This window comes from Tenebrio molitor, chromosome 9, assembly GCF_963966145.1.
Source record: "Tenebrio molitor chromosome 9, icTenMoli1.1, whole genome shotgun sequence".
NCBI lineage: Eukaryota > Metazoa > Arthropoda > Insecta > Coleoptera > Tenebrionidae > Tenebrio > Tenebrio molitor.
In genome coordinates this window covers 6,582,689-6,595,999 of record NC_091054.1, presented here as the reverse complement: position 1 = coordinate 6,595,999, position 13,311 = coordinate 6,582,689, and the positions used below count along the sequence as shown (strand labels likewise).

General features: G+C 37.5%; 3 protein-coding genes across 6 annotated transcripts in view; 1 reads left to right on the top strand and 2 right to left on the bottom strand.

The window, feature by feature from the left end:
* The window catches only part of RpS9 (ribosomal protein S9), a 142,444-nt gene extending 142,052 nt beyond the window's left edge, over window positions 1-392 (top strand). For all 3 annotated transcript variants that reach the window (XR_011162157.1, XM_069059060.1, XM_069059059.1), the window contains exon 4: window positions 174-392. Coding sequence is in view for 2 of the 3 variants with exons in the window: in XM_069059060.1 (XP_068915161.1) it covers window positions 174-348 (175 nt within the window). In the remaining variant the exon portion in view is untranslated. The remainder of the gene's footprint in view (window positions 1-173) is intronic.
* Window positions 389-4,935, bottom strand: LOC138138920 (uncharacterized). Of its 2 annotated transcripts, XM_069059048.1 has the most exons (15): window positions 4,779-4,935; window positions 4,494-4,722; window positions 4,320-4,442; window positions 3,620-4,271; window positions 3,457-3,569; window positions 3,226-3,406; window positions 3,026-3,176; window positions 2,450-2,976; window positions 2,335-2,397; window positions 2,136-2,286; window positions 1,983-2,084; window positions 1,856-1,928; window positions 1,785-1,805; window positions 1,087-1,272; window positions 389-1,035 (listed from the first exon to the last, which is right to left on the bottom strand). In XM_069059048.1, the coding sequence occupies exons 1-15, from the start codon at window positions 4,842-4,844 to the stop codon at window positions 482-484; spliced, it is 3,192 nt and encodes a 1,063-aa protein (XP_068915149.1). In that variant the 5' UTR covers window positions 4,845-4,935; the 3' UTR covers window positions 389-481. The 2 variants fall into 2 exon arrangements, with proteins under 2 accessions (XP_068915149.1, XP_068915148.1); XM_069059047.1 differs by having other exon boundaries at window positions 389-1,272.
* A 2,728-nt stretch (window positions 4,936-7,663) lies between these two features.
* Window positions 7,664-9,152, bottom strand: LOC138138553 (uncharacterized). The gene is made up of 2 exons (XM_069058539.1): window positions 8,834-9,152; window positions 7,664-8,646 (listed from the first exon to the last, which is right to left on the bottom strand). Exons 1-2 carry the CDS (start codon window positions 9,150-9,152, stop codon window positions 7,664-7,666), a joined length of 1,302 nt encoding a protein of 433 aa, XP_068914640.1.
* Between the last annotated feature and the right edge of the window lie 4,159 nt (window positions 9,153-13,311).

The window sequence follows — 13,311 nt, the reverse complement described above, 5'->3', positions numbered from 1 at the left end:
TCAGACAAGTGCTAAAGATAACTCGAAGAGAAATGACACCAGCTTATGCCCCATTTTCGCTTTAAAATAACGAAAAATGGGTACCTCGTGAGGCGACATGTTTTTTAAAATAAAAACTGGGATTTCAGTGTTGTAGTTTTTGTGAATAGTTGTTAAGTAATGTGTATTTTTAGGGTCCGCAAGCAAGTGGTGAATATCCCGTCGTTCATTGTGAGATTGGATTCACAAAAACACATTGATTTCTCGTTGAAATCACCCTTCGGAGGCGGACGCCCTGGACGCGTGAAGAGGAAGAACCTACGCAAAGGAACCGGTGGCGGCGGCGCAGGGGAAGAAGAAGAAGATTAAACTTATCATTTTTGATACGTTTACAAATAAAAAATTTGACCATATTCTCTTGTTTTATTGTCACAAAAATTTACTCCTCAAATAAAAAAAAAATACTTCGTTGAAATGAATTTAAATTTCCACCATTAGATGATTACGAACCTTCGGCATATTTCACGTTTTGAGTTGGTGATGATTTGCCCTCGAGAGCGTGAGTTTGTGAAGCTCTGCGGTCGCTGGTTTGTGATTGTCTTCGCGCACCGTTCCCATTTAGTGAACCTTGACGTTGTACAGATGGAGCGTGTGACGCTCTGGGTTCTCCTGTTGCAGCCTGCGAGGCTCTAGGAGCACCAGACGGTGTCTGCGACGGTCGAGGCTCGTGCATTGGAATTTGTGAGCCTCTAGGTGACGTCACGGCTTGTGAAGCTCTCGGTGACCCAGTCCCGTGTCCCGATGCCAACGATAGTCTAGGTGGAATCTGCGACCCTTTAGGTACAGCTGACGACTGCGACGATCTGGGTCCGGCTGACGGCGCCTGTGATGGTCTAGGTGCTCCTGATGGCGCTTGTGAAGGTCTGGGTGCGGCCTGCGAAGCTCTAGGTTCGTCTGATGGCATCTGCGACGGTCTGGGTGCAGCCTGTGATGGTCTAGGTTCATCGCCCGGGATCTGCGATGCCCTGGGTACAGCCTGCGAGGCTCTAGCTTCACCTGGTGGAATCTGCGACGGTCTCGGCACAGCTTGTGAGGGTCTAGCTTCACCTTGTGGAACCTGCGACGCCCTGGGTATTGCCTGTGAACCTCTCACTTGCGATGCTCTAGGTTCGGCTTGCATCTGCGAAGATCTAGAACCCCGCTGGTCCCCAGAATAGGAGGCTCTGACTTCAGGTGGCGCCATCAACTCTTCGGTTACGTCAACACTGGTTGAACCGATGTTGTGAACTTTCTCTAAAAATGTCAAAGAACAATTACGTTTCATTTTCGTACCCCGAAAACAATTAGAATTACATGTAAAATAAATCGCATTTTTACTATAATTTTTTCGCAATTAGTAATTTTTTGTATCAACAGTTGGTGATACATTTTTTAAGTTGGCAAGTGGAGTTAAATGTTGAAATTGGTTGAAATTAGATTTTGTTTTAATAGTCAAGGTAGGTAATACTAATAATTATTTGCGAAAAATCATAACTGTTCCAAGATTTGTTGATTTCCCATCTGAAGAAGCTCAAGAGGTTCATAAAATAAACTCAAATCATACATCCAAGCAGGCGTCTCTTGCAGACTGTGTTATTATGACATTTGACATTTGTTACTGTAATCCAATTAATTTTTGCTGCGAATCCGTATGTACAGCGTGTTTGAGAAACAAATCTCTCATTTCTAACAGACTGACCATTATGTAAAATATTGCGCTTGGATGATCACAACCTTCTGCAGCCTAAGTCTAAATAAATACTCACTGTCGGGGTGGTCACTCCTTTCTGAAAATATTTTCATCAAAGTAGGTTTCCATTTAAAATCGAAATACTACCTTCTCCTGCGATTGCTTCTTCAGCATCAGGACTAATAAAAGTGTCCCTCTCTTTCTGCGGCTCTTCACCATCCTGAAAGCCATATACACAATGCACTGCACACTTTCAAAACATCTTACAACTTACTCTTGTTACGGCAGCATCACCGCTGGCTCGCACAGATCCTCCCATCTGATTTTCTCCTTTGCTAGTTTTCTGGTAGACACTCTCATCCCTAGCTCTGTACATCTAAAATCAAAACGATACATCTTGTACTTCACTTGAACTTCAAGATCTCACGTGGTTGTCGTTGCCTCTGATGTACTCTTCGTTCAGCGGAGCTATTTCAGGGCCCCACTGTTCCAAAAAGTGTCCCAGTCTGGTCACCCTCTGCTGTGGCGTTGTTATAGTGTGGCTTCCTCCACAATATCGATTACACACATGGTCCTTGCTGCAAAACAATATTTACACACACTTCAACCCCAATCTAACACATTACTCTTTTGTTCCTCTGGTCTTCAAAGCACTCTCGAAGAAATTCAGATTCTTGCTGTTGGGAACGCTGCAACAAAATCGTACAGTAACGGTACCACCTCTCGACCCCACATTCCTACCATCTTTGTTGTTTTCTCAACTGATCCAGTTCGTAGGCCAGATACGGCGCCATGTTCCGACTGGGAGGCATCGCGTAAGCTTTGGGCTTGAGAGAAACGTCCATCTCCTTCCTCATCACGACGTCTTTATCGCAAGAGATGCAGTTGACGTTCCTCAAGAACTTGCTCTTGGTGCCGGCCGCTTCTTGTTCTCGCTTAAGCGCCGTCAGCGACTTGAACTTCTCCTGCAGGGCTCGCAGTTTGCTGTTGACGAAGTCTCGCAACGGGTCAACCTCCATCTTGTCGAGTTTGTTGCCAACCTCTTTCTGGATGGATTCGAGGGCTTGGTGCCACATCTCTTCTTGCTCCTCCAGTTTGGTCAAGGCTTCTTCTATTCCGCGAGACAGGTCGTCGCATGCGGCGTCGAATTGGTCGTGAGACACCTTTCTGTTGATCATGCAAGCGTCTGCTTTGTCGCCTAGAGCGTCTTCCAAGTCTTCGCGGTTGGCTTTGACTATCTTCAAAATGTCGATTTGTTCCATGATGGCCTGAAAATGGACAATGTTGTTCGAGTCACAAACAATTGGAGTGATTTACTTCGAGTTGTTTGTCCCGTTCTTCTTTTTCTTCTTGCAGTTTGGCAGCTGTTTCGGACATGGTGATCAGTTCTTTCTCGAGAAGAACGAGCTTGTTGGCCAAGTCCATTGTTGTTTCTGCGTTGATTCCGGTGGAGTCCCCACCTGGAAGTCTACAGAGCAGTGTAAACAACACAATAGTTAAAATGCTGGACTTCATACATCACTTCCAGTTTCGTAACAACATCATTCATTTCTTGCTGCACGTTGTTGAATTGTTCATTCAGCAATCCAATCTGAGTGTTGTACAAACTATTCAACTCTTCCATTTTCTTGGTGCATTCTTTAAACTTGCGATCGATCGCTTCTGTGTTGACCTCGGCAGTGGGAGCATGACCCAACACTGAAAAGTAAATAATAATGACAGAATTCAGCAAAGATCATCTAATTGACCTTTAGCCTTGTCCACTTCTTTTATGCTCTCGGTCACCCAATGTTTGAGATTGTCGAATTCTTGTTGCACCAGCACCAGCGCTTGGTTGGGAGGGAGTTCGTTGAAGTCCACTCTGTAAAATTCAACTTTAGGATCTAGACTTGTCTTGGAAATCGTCATTACTCTTGGAGGACGCTGGTGTAGACTCCTTGAGGTTCCCAAAGCGTAATCGTCTCCTTGTCCTTCGGTGTCCTCGAAGCCACACTCCCAGTTTCTTCTTGCGTTGCTACACTACCCCTCTCTCTGGTGACGCTGCCCACCTCACTAGCCGTATCTGCAGCGGGTGCTTCGTGGACGAATCGTCCACCAACCAAGTCCTCGCGCATCTCGGTCACGATGTTTTCCAGAGTGTTGATTCGTACTTCGAGTTGGTTCACGGAACTTCTCCTCCTGCCTGAATCGCTGGCGTCTATCGATCCTCTCACCTCTCTGATTTTTTGCACAAGTTCGCCCGACGCTTCCTGCTGGGCCAGGTCTTCGATCAACGATCCCATCTTCTCTACAGCGGTTTCGTTGGCGTCCATGCGTTTGGTCAGATTGAGAATGTGGAACATGTCGAGTATGGGTCCGGACTGCTTTCTGGTCGCTTCAATGAGACCCATGTTGCCCGGCAGTTCCGTCAGTTCTTTGATTTGTCCCTTGAGAGTGTCCACATCGTTTTGGAGGTCGTCGAAAGTCACTTTGCTAACAGCGATAGAGTATTGAGGCAAGTTGGATTGAGACTCAACAACGACAACTGTCTGCAGGTCAGCGGGTGTTATTCCCAGGAAACTACCTAAACACAAATATAAAACGACATAAAGGAGACAACGGCATGAAGCACCTGGAGGTGATTTTAAGGGAAGGGGGTTCTGTTCGGGGTCTTCTTTTGAGTCTTTTCGTCTTTCGATAACTCGAATTTCTTTTTCTTTCTTTTCTTCGATTTTTTGCTGTTCTTTTATAACATCTGGAAGGGTGACATTAACATCGGGTTTAGTAGACATTTTCTTCTAGTTACCTTGTAGACTGCTCTTTTTGCTTGTGGTGCTTTTCTTCTTATGTGATTTCTGTTCTCCTACTATTGAATATTCTGGAAGTAGATTAGTTGGGGTTGGTTTCATGGAACTTATTAAAGCTTGTATGCGGTCGCTATCGACGCCTCTGAATTCTATCGCTACATCAGTCAGAGATAATTGTTGAATCATAACATGGAGCAGAGTGTGGAGGGTATGAAAATTAATTACCCCCTAGTGGGAGAGATTTTTTTTTTAAATTAACTCAATCAACCAGACAACGTACATACCTCGTGGCAATTTAACGATAGGTCCACCATTTGGGACAAAGCCACCAAAGTGATATTCTGTGCCATGTTTCAGAGTTCTAATGGTTCTAATGGAATTTTTGACAAGTAATGATTTTCATGAAAACTATTTTAAAATTCGCCTACTCCGATCACGAGCTGACAGTCAATACACGAGTATTTTGAAAAAAAAAAAAAATTAAATCCATTTAAGACTTTCTACACGAATCATTAATCAATTGATTTTGTTAAAATTTGTCTTCTGAATTCAAGCTGAACGTGACGATACTTATTTCAACAGATTTAAAGAAAATTGAAGAATAACGCGAAATTGTTTCAACGTATGCGAATTTTTCTTTTAACTTAAAGGAAATCAAGGAGAATGTTTGTTTCTTTCTTTCACAATTCGATAGTTTCATGCTATGGTTTCATGTTAAAAATGTTCTTGTTGAAAGCGAAATGTTTACAATATTCGAAAATCCTGTCAAGCGTGTCGTAACTTTTAAGTTTTAGAAAGGATAGATTTTTGCAAAGACAGCTTTTATATCTTATTTTCTGAAAATCTACCATTTTGTTCGAGGAACGGAAAATTGATTACTGAAAACCAATAATCCAAATGTCACTTTTAATGGTAATAAAAGTTCCATTTATCAAATTCGACCAGAATTATTAGCAATTTTGAAAATAGCTGAAAATTTTCATGAACTTCAAGTTTATATGCGGCAGAACAAAACGAATTGCAACATTTTCTATGGTAGTAAATATTACGCAAACATAATGCGACATATTGGATTTTGTTAAAGTTTGATGTAGTGAAGTGCTTTTTAAATTTTTATTGATGCTGTTGTTGGTAGAAAACTTTTATAGTGCTTTTTATTTGTTTAGTACTTATTCTGTAAAAAGGATATCGAGTGTTTTTTATTCTTTAACGGAAAGCGTTACGTATTTTTTTAAATGTACTAAATCCCACTTTAACATTATGTCTGTGTTGTGAATACGATGGAAGCGCAAAAAAGATCTATATATACTCAATTTCATATAAATGTGCATCTAAGCAAGCCATGAAAATCTGATTTTCTGTTGGTATTAAAGCTAAAGCTAGTGACTTCGACTTTCAAAGTTGCTTGCTCTGCGCGAACCCGATTTGACTAATTTTTCAGTTTTTGTCCATTTTAACATTGCTGATTTCAAAAGCAATGTTACGTCTTTTACTGATTAAATTAAAGTAATTCTTATTTGTTTTTGTCTTTGTATTTTTACCAAGTAAAGATTTATTGGACATGACCTTCATAAATGTGATTTTTGTAATGTAACTAAATTAAAGGTGCTTTTACAAATGCACAGCTCACTTGATGAACATTTATATGAAATCAATTATATTTCTGTTTCTAATGGCTGCCAATTTTTGTAGATTAAAAATGCTTACTTCTTTTTTGGTTACGACGAAAATTGTTGTAATTAAATGAAAATACAGGGTGATTCACGAGCACAACACAGTCAACATGCTCGACATTACATTTATCAAATTTAATCAAAAGCATTTGTAGATTAATTAACTAAAGCACAAACTAAAAAACTATGGGGGACGTGTATTGTTGGTTGCATCACAAATTTTGTTAGGCTCATTATTAGTCTGTATATTGCAGTATTTTTTTGGTTTGTACCTGATATCAGATGTATTCTTTAAGATTGAATTAAGGGAGTGAGTGGTGCTTTCATTTAATTTGAGCAACGTACAGTAATTAGCAGAATATTTTTATTTGTTTAAAAATATTTTTAACAAAATTTGTCTAGAGGATTTTAATAAAATTAAATTAAGTAAATCTTATAAACATTGAACATAATAATAGTTATTTATGCAACGAGTTTCTGTGTAAATTGGGCTTTTCTAATTGCCCGAGGGACAAGATTAAAACACGAGCGTAGCGAGGGTTTTAAGGCCTCGAAGGCAATTAGAAAAGCCCAATTTACCCAGAAACGAATTGCATACAAAATTTTATTGCTTGAAACGACGTCCATGAAGCTTCCAAATCTTTTAAAAATGGATTCGTATTTGCTTTTGACAGCTTTGACAAATTTTTCAAGACCTGTCAGAAATGTAACGTTGAATGTGTTGTCTACTAGAGCAACGGTTCCTTATCTGCTCATTTTGGTTTAGGGCAATTAAGAGGCAGTTTACAAAGGAGAAAAATGAGAATTTATGACAGTTGAAAACAATAAATAATATACGAGTACATTAACATTTTTTTTTATTATCTTGGAACAGAAATATAAAAACTATTTTATTCACTGCAATACCTACCTACAATTGTTTAAATTTTTGTTTGTGTTTTACTGTGTTTTTATTACAAAAAATACAAACTGTCTATAAAAGAACGTAGGTATATCAACAGTCCTGATGTGGAATTCGATGTATTTGATTTTTGCTGCTCTGTAGCATATTGTGATACAAAATAGAAAAACAGAGGTATGTAAGTCCATTAATGACAGGCTTTTAATAGATTGTGGTAAGATGAAAAGTAATTAGAATAATTTGACATTTGACTGTTGACATCTGATTTGACGGCTTCAGCGGCTCGATATAGTTCGATACAATAAAATTATGGAGCCGCACAATTCCAAGAGACTCTTGATATACCTACCTATGTTCTTTTATAGACACTTTGTACTTGCAAGTGCACTAAAAAATTGAAGATGTGCTATAATAAATTTAGTAAAAATTCGTGCACACACACAATCATTGTTTTTAGCATAATTATTCTTAGTAATAAATTTGTGAAGCTGTGTTTGCTAGTTTTTAAGAATGTGGACAAGATTCCATATGGAAAATTTTACATAATATTTTTTTTTTGTTTCTCCATCCATACAGTAAAATATTTTTAACATATTTATGGTGTCGGCTGGATTTTAGTAACAACGAGTTCTAGCAGAAACGCAACCGTGCTGATTCCTAGCCCAATTAATAAAATCAAGAACTGGACAAAAAACTGATTGGATGTCAAAGCATTCGCGTGGATTTTGATTCGATGTTTGCTAAATGCAGCATGACGTAGATTTTTGAAAAATTCTCCAAATCCAGAAGAAAGTATGCGTCTGATTGTTTGAACGAAATTATCGTACAGGGGATATCCTTTAGTTAAATATAAATAACCGTTGTAAAACGTAATTTTGTTCTTAACTGCGTAAGACAAAGGGTTTGTGAGTCCTTGTGAACGAAACTTAGCTAAAACACCGTTGTAAAATTTCCACCTGAAAGTTGTCACTAATTTTTCCCCAGAAACTATTTTCCTGAGGATTCGTTCCCGCTCAATTTCCGAATTGATAATCACACAACGATTCGCGTATTGGCCTATTTCTGTCGACGAATCATACATCTCTCTTAAATCGGCGGTGTCATAACACGGTAAGTTGTATTTTACGATGTCATCCAAAGAGTCGATTTGATGTTCATAATTGAAGCTTGTAAATAGTCGAATCAGTTCGCTCTTGTAAAGAGTGGAAATGACACCGAAACCTAAGATTGAAGCGGCGACCACAAGGCGAGATGACATTTTTTTTATTCTCAACACGTAAGAGTTGCCGGATTCTAAAAGAATTTGATAATGTAATTCTAGTGACCTTGTAACTGGTTGTTTTTCGGAGTAATGCCAAACCAAACTTAACGCAAAAAGTGAGAAAAATATTAGTAACCACAAACTGAAGTTAAAGCACATCAAGATAATTTTCCAATATTCTAAAGGTTGAGCTTTTGGTACTATCCAATAGCGGTAATGTACAATATTTAGTTGGACTAGATCGAATAGAACATTATGATTGTCAGTGAGTAACAGATGAGTTATTGATAGACATGAATTTCTTTTCTGTAACGTGTCTAAAACAAACACTTATAAATCACTAATCAAGAAAACATTTTGCGAACAAACCTAATATTTCATTTTGATGACCATACGTCTTAGGATACGTTAATTTTATTTCATAGCCAAATTTAAACTTTTCTTCAACTATGCGGCAAATTTCCCGCTCAACATTTACGGGTCGCTGGTCTTTTAAATGTTTACCTGTTGAGAAAGAAGCTATTAACGACGGTACAGTCGTGTTTCTCCACAGCTTTGGAATTTTCACGTCCAAGATGGTCTTCTTAAAAGTAAAAGTTTTGCAATTTCCCAAAAACGTCGGTGGCACACCAGCAGCTGTGACATCTTCGAAGATAAATGGTTCGTAACTGAATAAGTTTCCTTCGTTGTCGATGACAACTGCATTGTAGATGAAATATTTAGGCAGCGCTGTAAATATTTCCTCTTGTGGATAAGATCCACTCAGGATGATGAATCTAGCACGGGAATTGAAAATTTCGAAGTCTTGCAAGAACTCCAACATTTCGGTTATATTTTTCATTTGCAAATTTATGACGTAGGTGTTTGGTAACTCGTGCTTAAATTGTTGCAAAGATACTTTTAAACTGTTCTGGCGTACCACAGGGAAAGAAGTTTTCAATGCTGTGTCCACTGCGTATATTAATGAACCCGGATGATAATGTAGAGTTAAAATTTTATCTACACATTTTTCAAAAATATCTTCATCACTCACAAAATTTTGAATAAGTACGTGGGCAATAGTAAAAGGGAACAGATAAGTCAGCTTCAAAAAATTATGAATGTTCATTGTGAGTCGCTTTTTTAGCCGTAAAAGAATTTCATGTAATGGGAAGGATTCTCTGGTGTGGTATTTATATGGATACATTAACAACTAATGGATAATATATTTAGAAAGGCGAATTTGTTTTATGGGTGCTTTTAAATATGGCGCAATTTTGTGTTTGTGTAATTCACCTAACATAGGATCCAGTTTTCGTAACTTTTTTTAATGTAATTTATGAAGCAGCAAGTTCTAATCTAAAGTAGTCAAAAATATGTATTAATTTCTTTTAATTTTTATACCCTTGGTAATATTTTTTGAAACATTAATAAATATCTATAAGGAGTATTGTTTCAAATGTGACTATAGGATCACTTAAAGGTTTTTATCCACTTAAATGATTACATGCACTCGCCTTCGGCTCGTCCAGCAAATTTTATTTTCGTGGAAAAAACCTTCTTTCGTTTCTCATGGAATAATAAGTCGGGTGTTTTTTTAAAGTGCACCTCAAAGCTGGCATTGAAGAGTCAGTTGTGAACGCACTAAGGACTAGAGATGGACTGATCAGCTGTTTAAATCTTATGTTTTTACACGAGTGGTGCGTTCACAATCGAATATTCAACGCCAACTTTGAGGTGAAATTTTAAAAAACACCCGATACTATTCAACTGAATACGAATCATTTAATTTATTTGTTTTCATCAGAGTGATATGAAACAGCAATTTTCGACAGCCACAAATGACTAGGAAATTAATGTGATCTTTGCTTCTTTAATCTTCCTTAAAAAAAGTACGGTCGGTGGACAAATAAAACTGGGACACTTAAAATTTAATCTATGTAAATCAGACCATTGAATTGTCTATATAATATGTCATACCAAAGTTAACCTATTTGTGATAAAGCCGTAATTAAACGATGCAAATTTGTAAATTTTGACTTATGTGATTGTTATTTTTGTCCCAGTTTTATTTGTCCATCGACTGTACATTACTTGTTTTTGGTTGTATTAGTAAATCGAATGATATTTTCGTTAATCGTTATTGATTTTTATTCTTTTCTTTAATAATTAATAATGGAAAAAATTTAGTTTTTTTGACAGAATGGGAGACTAGGCTTTATTTATTAACGTTGTTTGATTTCCGTCACTAAAGTGCCTGACATGCTGACCTATCAAAATAAACATAACATGTTGCTGAATTTTCCGGGATGCTGAGTATTCTTCTACTGCAAACTAGTAAATCTGACAACAATGCACTAGACATTGATGCTATTTATAACCTCAACATTAAAAAAAAAACATAACCTAAGTCAACAGACAGCTTTACTACCAAATTAAATGTAAAATTTCCATGGCCTCTCATTATGTTAAAACAAAGTGAATGCATTTTACAACATTTACAATATTTATTTTAAAAACTAAATTGATTTTGTTTTGGAATATTTCGTTAAAATATAACTGATTTTGACGTTTCACTAATTAAAAAAATAGCTCGCCTGGTCTAATATTTATCGGTACACATTACACTGGAAATAAACAAAAACAAAAAGTAATTATTGTTTACGACATAAGTTTCCAAAATGCTTTGTTTATACCGTGGAATGCGTAATTACTCTTATTGTTTTTGTTGTCTTGGACAAAAACTTATCACTTTTGGAAATGCCTCTGTGCTACCAGTTACAATCACACCTCTTTCTAATTTCAATCTTGTATTTATGTAAATGCGAAATTATTATTGGAGTCGACGAAAAACCATTGCATTCTTTGGCAACATGTGTTAATAGAATCGTAACAAAATATTACGATCCCGGAATTATGATAATCCTGATCGACACTGACTTCCAAATTTCGCATCCTTGCGTTTATCAGAACAGTCCGAAGAAAAATTATACGACTTTTATTCGTAGAATGCCCGAAATGTATGTAATTACTTTAAGAACTGCGAATTTAGAAGAACTGGTACATTATTTAGAAAAATTCGACATTTTTAACTCTAGAGCAAAATTCCTAATTGTTCTGGTGGTACAAGTGGAGTACAACATGCTATTTCAAAAATTAGCCGAATATTTTATTTATAATGTAGTCGTACTAGACGTGGAGGAAAATTTGGTGACTTACGACCCCTTCGTGTACGAAGACGCCTCTGCAAGTGGTGTGGAACCAACAGTGTTGGGAAAATGTTCCGAATTTCGATTTTCCCAAACTGACCATTTGTTCAATAAGACGATGCCTTCATTATGGAGGAATACTACAGTACTTGCTGTATATTCTGAATTCTATCCTTACTTGTATGTAGAAAATGGAGATGTAGTTGGGGAATATTACCAAATTCCGAAAATGTTGGCCGAAAGGTTGGGATTTAAAGTAAAATCAGAAGATATTAAAAGTGTCGTAAAAAATGGTACTTCGGTAGACATGTTGGGTACTGATTTACATACAGTATATTTTATAAATTATGTCAGATATGTTGCAGCAAAGGGCGAAACACATGATGCTCAACCATGGAGATACCAGTCGGTCCAAATATTTCAAATTTGATTTGAGTACCATGAGCCTGGCAGCTCACTACTTTTGGATAGTACCAAAAGGTAGACCAACACCTTACTGGAAAATATTTCTCTTCCACTTCGATCTCCCTACTTGGGTACTGATTACACTTTTTCTCGTGTTGTCAAGTGTGACTTGGTACTACTCTGAGAAGAAAAAACTGGTTTATTCCATTCTCCTGCACTACCAAATGTTCTTCGAATCTGCCAATTTGAGACTGGTCAAAATCCACAAAACTTCGACTCGCTTTCTTACAGCTGCTTCGCTCTTCTCTTTTCTGATAATCTCCAGCGTTTTCAAAAGCGAGATGCTTCGCTCTTTCACCACTCACTCTTACGAGTACCCCATCGACAGCTTGGACGACATCATCACGAACAATCTAGACTGTTACGTAACGGAAGACATGAAAGAGTTCTACCAGTCCACGAACGACTCCCATTCCAGATATGTCTCCAATTGCTTTCTGCTCGACGAGGATGACAACCATCAAGACATTTTCACACAGATTGCCCTCAAGCAAAACGCTGCGGTTATATCGAGGATATTGATGTTTAAATTTGCCGCCGACAGGTTGTACCAGCTGGGGTTCAAAGAGACTCCGATGCATCCCATCCAAAAGCAAGTCAAATTTGATTTTACGTATATTTATGTCACCAAGGGTTATCCTCTGTATGACAGTTTTCTCGAAATGGTAGGAAGGATGCATTCTAGTGGTTTCACGATGCTTTTTCGCCAGCAGGTGTTTTACAAAATTAACAAAAATCTCAAACGGAACGAGAAAATGTATTCAAAAGATATCACGTTTGAGCATACGTCGGTCGCCTTCTATGTACTCTTGGCGGGGCATACTGTTGCTACTCTTGTGTTTTTCTTTGAAATTAGGAACAGCTCGTAATATAGTGTAGTCTTTCTTGGTTTCATCTCTCTTCCATATAGCGTTTCGTAGATAGTACTTCCAATGTTTTACTTATTCTTTATTTCTTGTAAACAAGATGGTGGCAACATTTCTTCTATCTATTATCTTCAACGTTTTCTTTACTAATTTCAATTTTATCCCTTAGTCCCTTAGTACCCTTAGCTTGTTTGATGGCATCTCATTTAAGGAGTAGGTACTTTATTTTCAAAAAAGGTTAAACCTTGAGAGTACTTCTTGGTGCTAAGACTTCCATTTGCTATTTTTATAACCAGTGGGGATGAAGAGTACTGTAGCTTCTGAACTATTGATTAGAACTAGAATTTAAAAAAAAATCGCACTCTTTTATGTGGAGTCTTTTCTGCTGACTTTTCTTTTATTAAATCTTTTTTGGTCAGAGTGCAGTTTTTTCCTTTCTTTGGCTTTCTTATAAAGCATCGCC